The sequence below is a fragment of the Rattus norvegicus genome, chromosome 2, assembly GCF_021556685.1.
Source record: "Rattus norvegicus strain SHRSP/BbbUtx chromosome 2, alternate assembly SHRSP_T2T, whole genome shotgun sequence".
Classification (NCBI taxonomy): Eukaryota; Metazoa; Chordata; class Mammalia; order Rodentia; family Muridae; genus Rattus; species Rattus norvegicus.
Window position 1 is genome coordinate 55,617,407 of NC_141535.1, and position 14,285 is coordinate 55,631,691.

General features: G+C 41.0%; 1 protein-coding gene across 2 annotated transcripts in view; it reads left to right on the forward strand.

The window, feature by feature from the left end:
- C6 (complement C6) overlaps nucleotides 1–14,285 on the forward strand; it is a 76,842-nt gene that overhangs the window by 51,804 nt on the left and 10,753 nt on the right. For both annotated transcript variants that reach the window (NM_001439858.1, NM_176074.5), the window contains 6 exon segments: nucleotides 434–600; nucleotides 1,889–2,114; nucleotides 3,666–3,837; nucleotides 4,142–4,253; nucleotides 7,657–7,789; nucleotides 8,913–9,101. In NM_001439858.1, coding sequence (NP_001426787.1) covers nucleotides 434–600; nucleotides 1,889–2,114; nucleotides 3,666–3,837; nucleotides 4,142–4,253; nucleotides 7,657–7,789; nucleotides 8,913–9,101 — 999 coding nt within the window.

Consider the following 14,285-nt stretch of genomic DNA (forward strand, 5'->3'; position numbering starts at 1 on the left):
GGAGTATAAATCCAAAGCTGGGAAGTTGGCTTCAAATCGTCAAGAGCAGAGCAGTTGGACAATACGGAGCGTGTGCAGTCCACTGCAGCCTGTGGCTAACTATGTTTCGAAACAGATTGCTTTCAGCTTCAGTATCTGCAGTGACAGTAATATCTACTTAGCATCGTCGCGACAATTATGTAGGGTAATGTGTGTGAACAGCCTGGTATGTACCCTGTGCTGACTAAATGGCACCATTGGCGTCCTTACTGTAATTTGTATTATTAATCCCCCTGTAGAGATAGGAAATGTTCCCTCACGTTTCCCTCTGAGCTTCCTTCTTGGCAGGACCTGACTGTGCTCTCTACATTGCCCTCCTGAGAAAACTGACTTGTCTTTGAAGTACGAATTTTCAATAAAATCAAATGGATCATTTTCTCGAATCATCTTGCAGGTTCCTTTTTACAGGGATCAGAGAAATCTATATCCCTGGTCCAGGGCGGGAGGAGTCAGCAGGCAGCAGCCTTGGCTTGGGAGAAGGGCAGCTCTGGTCCAGAAGCGAATGTCTTCTCTGAGTGGTTAGAATCGGTGAAGGAAAACCCTGCTGTGGTTGATTATGAGGTGAGACTGAAGAGGCCTAGACTGCATGCCACACCATTCCCTTTACTGTTTCCTTTTCAGATGATAGACAGAATATCTGTTTTCGATATACACTCGTGATGCACATTTAGAAAAAAATGTTAAATTGTACAGCTATTGCTTCTATAATTTAAGTGAGTGTTCTAGGACAAGATTTAGAATTGTGAGCACACATGAAACACTAAGAGTATTTGGTGAATAAAGCAGCTCACACTTGCCTGAGAATAGCTAGCACTTTGTCTCACTTGGAACAGTAACTTTCAGGTCGGTGGGTTTCACACAACTCTACCTTCTGAGCACATGAGGAAATTTTTAGATCCATTTGGTTTCCAGCCTCCAGCGCCATCGATTCGATTTTCCAGTTTCATATTTGTTATAATTAGACAAAAAGGTGAGTTTTGTCACTCGTGGTATTCTTTGTATAATATTATGTCATCTAAAGTCAGGTTTGTCGATGACATAACTGCATTCTAAAAGGAGCCCCAAAGCTATTCTGTTGATTTTATTTAAATAGAGATAGAACAGTTGGATCATTGTGAGCATGGGACCATTTACAAACAACAGAAAAATATGTGAGCTCCAAGAGTTAGGGTAGGAATAAGCCAGCTGCCCAGATGAGCCACACTGTCGCACTCACGACCCTGCATGGCTGTTTCTTTGGGCTTTAGAGGAGGCTAAGGCGCAAGCATGCTTTCCCTCTTGCCACTGTTGCCTACTTTCTTTGTTAATACAATCCTCCCACTCTCACCAATGGCATGTTCACCTCTCCATTTGCTCCCACTGTGCATTCTCTCATCTCACTCCAACAAAAGCCAGTGTGCATCAATAGACAGAGAGCAAGGAAACCTCCCCTCATCCTCTCCAGACCTCCTGCCTGAGGCAAAGTTAATGAGCTAACAACAGAGCACTAATGAGCACTGGTAGTTCTTGGTGGCCTAGCTCAGCACTTTCGCTGCTTATGTTTGATGCTTAATAAATAACCCTGATGCAAACCTAAATAAGCAACATGTGCCTTCCTTCACAGCAGACCTGCAGGGGCAGTTAATTCTACAGTCTGCTCCTGCCCTCAGGCAGCAGGCTTTCCTCTCCTGGCTCAACAGCCAACTGATTATACTGAATTCTCTAATAATTTCTTGGGGATATGAGGGTTTTTTATTTTTGGATTTTTTTTTCTGTTAAAGCACTGCTTTGATGAGAACTAGGTAATGCTGGCAAAATATTGGCTGCCTGAGTAGAAGGTACCACAGCCATCTCTGTCACCTGTTTGCAGCTTGCTCCAATCATCGACTTGGTCAGAAACATCCCATGTGCAGTGACAAAACGGAACAACCTCAGGAAAGCCCTTCAAGAATATGCAGCCAAGTTTGACCCTTGCCAATGTGCTCCATGTCCTAATAATGGCCGCCCCAGGCTCTCAGGCACGGAATGTTTGTGTGTGTGCCAGAGTGGTACCTACGGTGAGAACTGTGAAAAACGGTCCCCAGATTATAAATCGGGTAAGTATCGGGAATGAACTGTGAGGTCAGTACCTTATCCCCTTAAAATATATAGTATAGGTTGATGAATTTGACAAAATAAAACTCCTTAGCAACCCTTACATTGTAAACAAGTCTCCAAGTATTAGGTTCCAAAGACAGTGCCAGGCTCCGCTGTAACCTGTGAACTGAATAACCCTGGGAAAATGATCTAACCTCTCCAAGTTACACGCTTGTCATCTATAAGATGAGGCTAATTCTATTATTACTTGAGGGTTGAGGCATGTGTGTTTGTGTGTGTGTGTGTGTGTGTGTTTAATTATGCTCTAAGACATATATAAAGGACTCACAGTATAATGCCTATAACATTAGACATTATAAAATAAACACATTATATTGTGTCGTATTCTTTTATTGCTGTGATAAAACATCATGAACAAGGCAGCTGAGAGAAGAGTTTCCTTGGGGATTGCACTTCCAGAGGGTTGGAATGCTATGGAAACAGGAAGCAAAGAGAGAACAGTGGAAATAGCACACGACTTTTGAAACTTCAAAGTCCACCCCTAGTAGCACACTACTTCCAGCAAAGCCACACCTCCTAAGCCTTCCCAAAACAAGATGGCCAACTGGAAATCAAATATTCAAATGTCAGAAACTATGCGGAACATTTATTGTTCAAAGCATCATGTTACCACCACATTACTAGAGAAGTGTATTAGTGTGTGTATTGTAATGTATAAGTAGGTTTTATAATAAGGGATGAATTAAGCTGTAATCAAAGCTTTCATACATGGCTACATAAATATACTCAGATATTTCTCAGAGAAGAGATGAGACCTAGGAGTAAGGATATGTTCTACTAACTATAAGAGTTTAATTTGGTATATGCTTCTGTCTTAGTCAATATTCTATTGCTGTGAAGATACCCCATGCCCATGACAAATCTTAGAAAAGAGGCATCTAATTGTAGCTTGCTTATAGTTCCAGAGGTTTTGACCATTATCAGCAGGGTGGGGAGAATAGGGGCATGTGGGCAGACATTGGAGCTAAGAGTTCTACATCCAGATCCAATTGCACCAAAAAGAGATACTGAGCCTGGCTTGGGCTTTTGAAACCTCAGAGCATACTCCCAATGACACACTTCCTTCAATAAGGTCACACTCCTAATCCCGTTCAGGTAGTGCCACTCTCTGATCACCAAGCATCCATATATATGAGACCATGGGGACCATTCCTACTCAAACCCCAATATTGTTCATAAGATTTTCATATTTATATATAAGCATATAAACAAATATGTGTGGTTTTGTGTGTATGATATATCACTGATATATGTATTAATAATTTAGATGATTTCTATCTGTTGCCATTTTATCCTTGCCTGTGAGAACTGGAAAAGGAATCAGACAATGTACCAGACCCCTTCCCTCAGGGCTTCTTGCAGCCCTCACTGTAAAGCTGTAACACCCAACAAAGCATGTCACACAGCAAACGTAAAGAGACCAGGTTGTCCTAGTCTCAAAGCCCAGGATGGCTTGAACCAGGATGGCTATGGGTCTTTCTCTGTTACAGATGCAGTGGATGGGAACTGGGGCTGCTGGTCTTCCTGGAGCGCATGCAATGCTGCTTATAGGAGGTCAAGGAGCCGGGAGTGTAATAACCCTGAGCCACAGCGAGGAGGGCAGCGCTGTGAGGGCAAGCATTGGCAAGAAGAAGACTGTACATTCTCAATAATGGAAAAAGTGTAAGGTCGGGTGTGAGGGAACAAAGGATGGCTGGTTCGTATTTACTGCTGCTAGTTGAGAATCACTTAGAATTTTAGATGTGCCTACACAATATACTAGCAAAGCACGAAATCTGCTACTACCCTTAGCTCACTAAGTAGCAGGTTCTGTATTTAATCAGTATCGGTATATGATAATATGTAGATGGATTGGCTGTGTAGCTTTAATCTATGCATGCATGAATATATGTGTGTGTGTGTGTGTGTGTGTGTGTGTGTGTGCATGTGTGTGTGTACAGGTACATATTTATTTTTTCCCTTTTAGTGGACAACCGTGCATCAGTGATGATGAAGAAATAAAAGAAGTAGACCTTGCTGAGCCAGAAGCAGATTCAGGGTGTCCTCAGCCACCTCTCCCAGAAAATGCATTTGTCTGGGTGAGTGTCCTGATCATAACTCTTGGTTTGAAGTTCAAAAAGAGAACTTGAAGTGTATGGGTTTTCTTTTAATTGAAGTTGTTATTTTCCTACTTTAATATTATGCTGACTGAAAAGTACAAAGAAATATCCAGAATGCTGGAACAGCCATTTATCTTGAATACCCTGGGGTATCTTCATGCCTGTCAATCAAGGAGCAGTCATTGCAGCCATAAGAAGGTGTCAGACTGTATGAGTGGAGAATGGAGGTTCAGCACAAGGAAGCTTGGGATGGCTGTAACAGTTTGCAACTAAGACCTGACTGTTTCCTTCTGACTCTAAGGCACATTCTCCAAGAGATAAAGGAGACTTGGACAAAAGCATCAGAGTTGTCTGCATTGTCTGCTTAGGTTAGAAATTTGTAGACCCTTGGCCAGTCAAAGCAATTCTAGCATCTTTTCAATCTCATCTTTTTCATTAAGTCGCGATGTGTTTCTATGCTTTTTATTAGATGTGAGTCCTGTCACATGACTCTGTGGCTTTAGATTGAGTCCTTTAACAAATATAACAAATTAAAATTGATCACAAAAGGCATGCTCTCTTGCCCTTGAATAAAACCTTTAAATTCATCCTTTTCCAATAGTGTATTTATTATCAAACCTCAGCTAACATACAAATCTCCAAAATTGCCACCATAGATATCCATGGTGGGTAGCCTATACTGTGTGTTCTAATGTATGTGCTTTGTGGTCAGACGAGGAAGCACTTTGGAAGGAGGTCATTTCATCAGTCTTTATTCCAGGGTAGTGGTCTTGGTCTTACCAGTGCAATAGAGGGCATGTTAAAACACAGAGCAGCCACTTCCATTCCCACAGTCTGGTTCACAAGCTTTCAAGTGGGACCTCAAAAAGACTATATCAACAAATATATGTGAATGCTGCTAGGTTGGAAGTCACAGAGCAGAGAGCAAGCCTTTAGAACAGGTTATGGGCTCAATCTAGTTCGTTACTTTAAAAAAATAAATTTTACAACACAGCCATATTAATTTATTTACATATTACCTTTGACTGCTTCCAGGAAATAATAGAAAATATGAATAACTGTGACAGGCACTCTTATGACCAGCAACTGACGAATGCAAGCCCTTTATAGAGAAACATTTTCTGATACCCGCTTTAGAATATTGATGTCAAAATTACACATTGTCATATCCAGCTGCCTAAATGATGTTTAACATGGTTATGCCAGCTGCATGTGAAAACTGTTAAAATGTTTTGTTATTTAATTTTTAAAAAACCCACTGAGGCTTTAAAGAGGAATTCATCATGCTTATGGATCGTCTTATGAAATTAGATTATGCCCTTGCTCCATTCCCTGCTGGTATAATCGAGTCCCATAGACTAGATTAATTAACGTATTAGGAAGAGTTATTTAAACTGGTTGTGATGGAGCATATCTTTAATCCCAATACTCAGGAGGCAGAGACAAGTGGATCTATGTGAGTTCAAGGCCAGCTTGATATACCCAGCGATTTACAGGCTAGCCAGGACCGTACAGTAAGATCCTATCTCAAAAAATAAAGCCAAGCAAACAAACAAGGTAGTGATTTAGCAAACGGTTGTGGAATTTGGGGTAAAAGTGTTTGAGAATGTCTCTTCCCTCTGAGCTCAATGATTGCAATGTATTTGTATATGTTATTGCTTCGTGAGAGAAATGGAGACAGGAGTTCAAAGCAATGGCTTATTTCGGGAAAAAATGGCAGGATGTAAGGATAGTAGCACAAGTTAGTTTAAACTGATAATTTTAGAAGTGCAAGATCTATTTTTATCTTGAAATTTTTAGTGAGTCCCCATAGGACAATGCCTTATCCATTATATGGGAGAAAAAAATATATATATATATATAATGACTAGTCAACTTCTAGGAAATGAAAGGTTTTTAACTGATTTCAGTGCATTCCATTCATCATGATATCAAAGGCACATGCTTCTCATAAACATAGGATGGTCATGCAATGAACAGCCATAGCACTGTGAGCATAAAGCTTTTCTTTGCTAGAAACATTAGGTATTTTTGTCACTTCTCATTTGCTGTGACCCATTTTCCAGTAAACATGTGTATGGAGACAAAACGAAGATGATTAAATCCTTGAACAATTACTTACAGAAGTAACTCCGGAAAGGATGTGTTTTGGCTCATGGTTTCAGATGGGAATGTTGTAGCTGAACTGGCCACAGCAAGGGAGGCTCCTGTCCATGGTGGTAAGAGCCTGAGGAGGGCTGTTCACATCTGCACAGACTAGGAAGCACACAGAGCCCAGGTAGAAAGTGTGAACTGGCTATAATCTCTAAGGCCTGAACCTCAGGAACACACTCCCTCCCAGTAGACTCTATTTCTTTAAGGTTTCTGAACCTCCCATACTAGCACCACTGTCTATGGAACAAGGGTTCAAACAAATGAATCCGCAAGAAATATTTCACAGTCAACCCTTAACAAGAGCTTGACATCATCACATACAGAGCTTGTTTGGTTGAGTGTGTGTGTGTGTGTGTGTGTGTGTGTGTGTGTGTGTGTGTGTGTGTTGTATGTCTGTGTGCATGTTTGTGCATGTATATATACAGGGTTGCATGGAGGCCCAAGGACAACTTTAAGTGCCCTCCTCTGTTGCTTTCTTCTTTATTATTTTTGAGACAGGCCTCTCACTCAACCAGAAACTAGCTAGAACAAGTGGCCAGCAAGCTCCAGAGAGCCTCCTGTCTCTGCCTACCACCAATGCTGGAGTTACAGATGTTGTTACCACATCTGGATTTTACATTGGTGGAGAAGATTCCAAATCAGGTTGACATGCTTGCACAGCAAGCTCCAAGGAGCAATTTTTGTCATCTGTTTGTTTTGCTTTTGTCCATGGTGGCAAGAGCCTGAGGGACTTGCCCACGTCCCCACAGACTCTGGAAGCACACAAAGCTCAGATAGAAAGTGCAGCCTGTCTATAACCTATAAGGCACGCATGTCCCATTGTGTAGTCCTGGCTGGATTTAAATTCATAGAATTCTACTACCTCTGCCTCCCAGGTACTGTGATTAAAGGCATCATACTCAAAAGCAGAGAGAAATTCAAGTGCAAAAAGTATAATTAGTTTAAGGCAGAAAAATAAATTCAGAGAATGAAGGTAAAAAGTTATCCAAGAACAAAAATGAGGAGGAGAAGAGGAGGACGAGAAGGGGGAGGAGGAGGAGGTGAAAGAGGAGGAAATGGAAGAGGAATCAAAAGACATTTGGACTGAATTTAGGAGTAGATCTTAAAAGGCTGTTAAATGAGTGGATACCAAGAGTATGCACTGGGCAGAATCCAGGGAGACCCTAAGATATCCAGAGATGACAATTCATCACATTCATCACATTTCTGCTTTTCGTTTCAATTCTAGAATGAAAAGAAACTGTACTCAGTCGGGGAGGAAGTTGAAATTTCATGTCTCACTGGATTCAAAGCTGTGGGATACCAGTACTTCAGATGCTTACCAGACAGAACCTGGAGGCAAGGGGATGTCGAATGCCAACGTGAGCATGGGGCAAACAAGAAACAGTGGTGAAAATAATTAATGAAACAGTAAATGGGGTTCATTTGTTAATGTTATATTTCATAACACCAAATTTCAGCTCCCCTGCCCTTGAATATTAGCCTCATATACATAGCACTATGAAGTATGCCTCTAAAAAGAAATTCATAGAACCAGAAAACTTCTCTAACCACAGGCATCTGCCTTGGGTGATGTAAAAATGGAAACAAATGGATAAATACCCAAAAGACAATACGCAGATTTGGAATTTCATATAAGATGCCATAATCTTCAAACCACTATTTTTTTTGGAAGGGTACAATTACATCCTTTACTGGAAAAGACCGAGTAAAATATGTGTTATCTGTGACTACCCATGCTGTAGGAAGGTAAAAACCAAGACTCAAACAAGACTCAGAAAGAGACCTCAAACACCTTCTGGGACCACTCATGTAGAGTTGGGAGCAGTGTCAACTAAAATGATCTGCACCTGTCACTCACGGTGTTATAACTTACCATAAGAAAAAGACAAAAGGAAGATAAAGAGATGATTCTGTAGTTGAGAACACTTGCTACTCATGCAGAGGATACAGATATGATTCCAAGAACCCCGTGGCAGCTTACAACCATCTGTGTAGACAGTTTCAGGAGATGGGCATCCTCCTCTGACTCTTTAGGCATGGCACCAGTCACACCTGTGGTATACACACACACACACACACACACACACACACACACACACACACACTCTCACACACATGAGCAAGTACACATATAGATAAAATAAACCCTTTAAAAGGATGAAAAACTCAAAAGGTAGAAGAATAGAAGAAATTATTCCTTGAGAGAAAAAATATTCAAAAGATGTGACAAAAGTTGAATGTGGGACTAGCCCCTCAGAAAATAATCCTTTGCTATCAGGATTAAAGGCTTTGTTTTAGTGGAGTTTCTGAGGAGAAGCTAGGGCTCTTTAACAACAAACTTGACTGATTAAAAAGAGACACCACAGCTGAGCAAACACAGTAAATCTCACTGGCATCATCTCTTTGGTGACGCATCATCTGGATGTAGTTGTTGTCATTTCTGCTCTGCTGAACACATCTGAGATGTTGTTCTCCCTGCAGGGACCGAGTGCCTCAAACCAGTCGTTCAGGATGTCCTGACCATCTCCCCATTTCAGAGTGTGTACAAGATTGGGGAATCCATTGAGCTGACCTGTCCCAGAGGCTTTGTTGTTGCTGGCCCATCGAGGTATACATGCAAGGGAGACTCCTGGACACCTCCCATTCCAAATTCACTGAGCTGTGAAAAAGGTGAGCAGGGACTCAGGCTTTGCAATTATTGTAAGGTTTGGCTCCAGAGGGTCTGTAATTCAGCATCGCTACTACTCAAGTAGATTTCAGAATGCAGGGAGAAGCATGCTTCACCCTGTGCAGATGATGAGATAATACCTTACTGGCGAAGTGAGTGTTTGCATCTTAGAAAGTGAGTTCAATTTCCCTTTCCAATAGTGAACTTCAACATTGACAGGGAGTCCAAGATAGCTCATTTAACAAGATAGAGCTGATAATTAACTGAAAGTTATGGTTCCAGTAAAGAATAGTGGGAAACATATAATTAGGCATTGCATTAATTACCTATATCTGGGGTTATCTAATTCTTTTAGTCTATCATCTGTTTCTCCTTATATCAGCTTCTCTAAATGATGTCTTTCAGTTCTGCATAGCATTCTTTTAAAATCTGTCCGAGGCCCATCTTCCTAGTGTTCATGTTACTGAACCAGAAGGAAATCAGCGTCTAGTACTTGTCTAAAACACTCCCAGCTGGAGAGAATTTTGAATATTTTTACCACAAAGAGAAGAAATAGATCTTTTAACGTTGATTCGCACACAAATTTGTGCACGTACCAAATCATATGGAATGCCACAACTATAAACACACTTTATGTACCAATTTAAAAGATTTTAGTCAATATAAAATTTTAAGAACCCTTCCCTGATGAATCCTGCATTACTGGAGCTGAAAACAATTGTTTTGAAGAGAAGAAAAATATAGACATATCTTTGAAACAACTGACTAGAGAATATTATGAATTTTCATATTTCCCTAAATCATCATACTGATTTCATCCACAACTAATTTTAAAATGAGTTTTGACTATTTGACTATTTAAAACCTTTGCAAGTTCATTTTTCTTTATTTTGACAGTTTCTATATTGAATCAATTTATATAATAACAAGACTTTGTCAAATAATGTCTAATTACTCTTGAGAGGTGAGGGGCAAATGTGTGTTGTGTGTTACAGGGTATACTTCTACATGCATGTATGTGAGTGGGTGTTCATGCACATGAATGTCCACATATATGGAGGCCAGTGGGATACTGTCACCATCCACCTTATTCTTTTAGAAAGGACTTCTCAGTAAACCTGTACCTCATCTGTTCAGTTACTGTTTGCCTCACTGACCATAGTGGTCCAGGAATCTGCACGTTTCTGCTTCCCAGTGCTGGGAATACAGGAACACCTTGCCACTCTCAGCTCTTTGTAACTGTGCTGGAGATCCCAACTCAGATCCTCCTGCTTGTGTGGCAAGCACCCCACCAACTGAGCGTGTCCCCAACCTTGCTTTTTTCAGCTTTTCTTAAACTGAGTTTTGCGTCCAAAATAGTGGGTTTCGTTACAGTATTTTCCTTTGTGTGCATCAATGTTTCTGGCTCACATTTGTTCTCTCTCTCTCTCTCTCTCTCTCTCTCTCTCTCTCTCTCTCTCTCTCTTTCTCTCTCTCTCTCTCTTTCTCTCTCTCTCTCTTCCTCCCTCCCTCCCTGCCTCCCCCCTCCTCCTCATTCTGCTTTCACATCACACATGTCATATATGTTCATAGACATAGATAAATCTAGGCCCTGCATATGAGAGAAAACACATTATTATTTGTCTTTCATCTGGTCACTGTCCTCCTGTGTGCCCACACTCTCCCACTTAAGTCTCTTCCAATGAGAGAAAGCACCCAGTATTTGTACTTTGGAATAATCAGAGCTCTTGAGGATGCATCTGAGATAAGATATTAGGCTAATTTCACTTTTGAAAAGAACAGAAACACACCCAGGGACAATTAGACCAAGCTCACGCATCGGCTCCGCTAACTCTCTGTGTGCTTTGCTGCTCTGTCCTTCTTCTCGTCTGTGATCTCATAATATTTGATCTTTCAACCTAACCTTAAGTAGATCCTGTGGGAACTGGTGAGGACTTCGGGCGAATGTTGTGTCTTGGATCACAGGCTCCAAATCATAATAACGATAAGTAATATGACTATCAGAAGAGGTGTGGTTGGACATTTCAGGCTTCCAAAGTTAAGATATTCTGAGTAGTGTTCTGTTCATAAGAGCTGATGTGAAATGTATATATATATACACACATACATACATACATATGTATACAATGCATACATACATATGTACATACATGCATACATACATATGTACATATATACATATGTACATACATAAATACATATGTACATGCACGCATACATACATACATGCATGCATGCATACATACATACACACATACATAGCCAACTCTGTCTTTGGAAACTTAAATTATAAGGGAACAAAATCACATGAGATGGATTACATCTAGATAAAGGAAATAAAATACCCTGATATGCTCTGTCTTCCATGACAGTAATAGAAAGACTCCATTCACAAAGAAGAAATGGATTTTAAAAAAAAAGTCCAAGTAAGGTAAAGACACTTTCAGGATGTTGCTGGCCAAAGACTCTTTGGTCTTTCCTTGTGAAAATCTGTTTTCATCATGAAGAAGCAAGGTGCTTACCATTATCCTCTACAGCTGCGTCCTTCCTTCTTTTTAGAACCAACCCCTTACACACACCTCAGGAAATCCTCCTGCTCTCCGCATTTCAAAGATTAAAAAGTATTCTAATTACATTGCTCCTGAGTTTGGCCTTCTATCCTCCTCAGTACCAGCACCAGCTTCCTCCTAAAGGATCAAAAAAGATGGAAAGTTTCTGTGTGGTCAGTGAGCACTGACAGTAACCAGACCATGTTCCACACCACTAGAAAGTTGATTTCTTACTGCAAACAGTGCATAGCTTTGAGCCTTCTCTAGCCTGTGTATGAAGGGATAGAACAAACAATGGAAACCTCTCCCTTATCAGCGTGCATTGACCGAACTGCAGTGGACCTCGCTCATCTCTTCTGACGTTCACACCACTGATCACATGAGAGCTAAAATCCTCCAAGTTTACCTAGGCTCCTGACCACATTTTGGCCAATGAAATGAGGGTTCAAAGAGAGATGATGGTGGGAAGTGGATATAGCAGGGGAAAACAAGGCAGTTGGTTTCATTATTCAATTGTGTCTTTAACAAAAACCTCATTTTATCAAATCTTGTCCATAATAGGCTAAGTGAGAGCCTGTGAGCCCAACCTCCTGGTCCACTACATAACTAAGGAGCAGCAGCTATGGCTCTGTTTGCTCTCTTGACAATTAACTTGTTCACTAAGCCATTCTTGTCCTGCGGATGCTGATGAATCAGATCAGCTCAGGGATGTTGGACTGATCCGACACGATTGGGATGTTAGATTTAGATCCAATACTAAGCATCTTCAGTGTAGCCTTCACTGAAAAGAAACACAACCAAGACTTCTCCTTATGGAGAATGCATTTTAAGTGTCGTCTTTCCATGTTTAGGTGTCGTCTTTCCTTTCTCTACGTAGACACTATTCGATTGTTCATCTTCATTAAAGCATATTACTCTTGGGATCTTTCCTTATTTTTTCAGTTGAGATCAGTATGGTATACAGCCCCCTGAATCCATGCTGCATTTTTAAGAGATTGCCCCTATTTTAAATGATAAATCCATTGTTATACTATTTTATGCACATGAGATAAGTGTCTTGAATGTAACTATTTCTCTCCAGTTCTGTCTGGGACCTTGGTTCAAATTACTGTCCCCTTTCTCCTGAATTACAAAAAAAAAAAAATCAGAACCCTTTTAGATTCATCAAAGAACCACTGTCTCTTCCTTCCTCTGTTTTCATTGAGATTTCTCCTTCCTTTTACCCAGCTCTCCTTACTCTTTTCCTCCCTCCCTTCCTTTTTCCTTTTTTGTTAACCATGAAATTCTAATATATAATATGTACATGGGTCAACTGCTACATTCATTCATCTTGAAAATCAGACTTTTTTTTTTTTGGTTCTTTTTTTCGGAGCTGGGGACTGAACCCAGGGCCTTGCGCTTCCTAGGTAAGCGCTCTACCACTGAGCTAAATCCCAAGCCCCGAAAATCAGACTTTTAAGCCATCATTTCCACCACTACCACCAAATTTCTCACTTCTCATAGTTAATGCCCATAGCACTAGATCTCACACATGTCATGTGTGTTTGTAGTTCCTGTATCCTTTGACCTTTCAGTAGATTTTAACTATGTTAACTTTCTCTACATCTGTTCCAAGACTCATCATTATGTTGTTGGTGGTGGTAGCTTTGGTTTTAGTTTTGAGTGGTGTCTTAGGGTTTTCATTCCTGTGACGAGACACTTTGACCAAGGCACCAAAGGATGTCATTTAATTGGGACTGCTCTACAGTTTCAGAGGTTAAGTCCATTATTATTGTAACAGGAAGCATGACAGTGTGCGGTCAGACTTGTGCTGGAGAAGGAGCTGAGAGTTCTACATCTTGTTCCAAATGCAACTGGGAGAGGACTGTCTTCCAGGCAGCTAGGAAAGGGTCTCAAAGTGACACACTTCCTCCAACAAGACCACACCTCCTAATAATGCCATTCCTTGGGCCAAAGATATTTAGACCATCACAGGTGGTTTTTTGTTTGGTTGGTTTTTTACTTTGTTCAAGACAGGGTTTCTCTGTAACCCTGGCTGCTCTGGAACTTGCTCTGTAGACCAGGCTGACCCAATCTCAGAGATCTGTCTGGCTCTGCTTCCTGAGTGCTGAGACTAAAGGTGCACACCACTACTACCTGGTAAACAAGTCATTTTGTGTAGTTCCTACCTCACTAGCTGTTTCCTTGTTTTTCACAGGTTCCTGTCTTAGACTAAGGTCTGCCCCATCACCTCATCCTGCAGTCTTATGCTAAGAGATCCTACTCACATTGGCAGCCTTAATAGTTTCTTAACAGATTTAATGAATTTAATCCTTAGCACAATTTTTTTTAATTTATTTAATACTTAATAATAATTCTTTGGTTTCCAGGCAAACATCCCCCTCCCCCCTCCCCTTCCTTATGGGTGTTCCCCTCCCAACCCTACCCCCATTGCCGCCCTCCCCCCACCAGTCTAGTTCACTGGGGGTTCAGTCTTAGCAGGACCCAGGGCTTCCCCTTCCACTGGTGCTCTTACTAGGATATTCATTGCTACCTATGGGGTCAGAGTCCAGGGTCAGTCCATGTATAGTCTTTAGGTAGTGGCTTAGTCCCTGGAAGCTCTGGTTGCTTGGCATTGTTGTACATATGGGGTCTCGA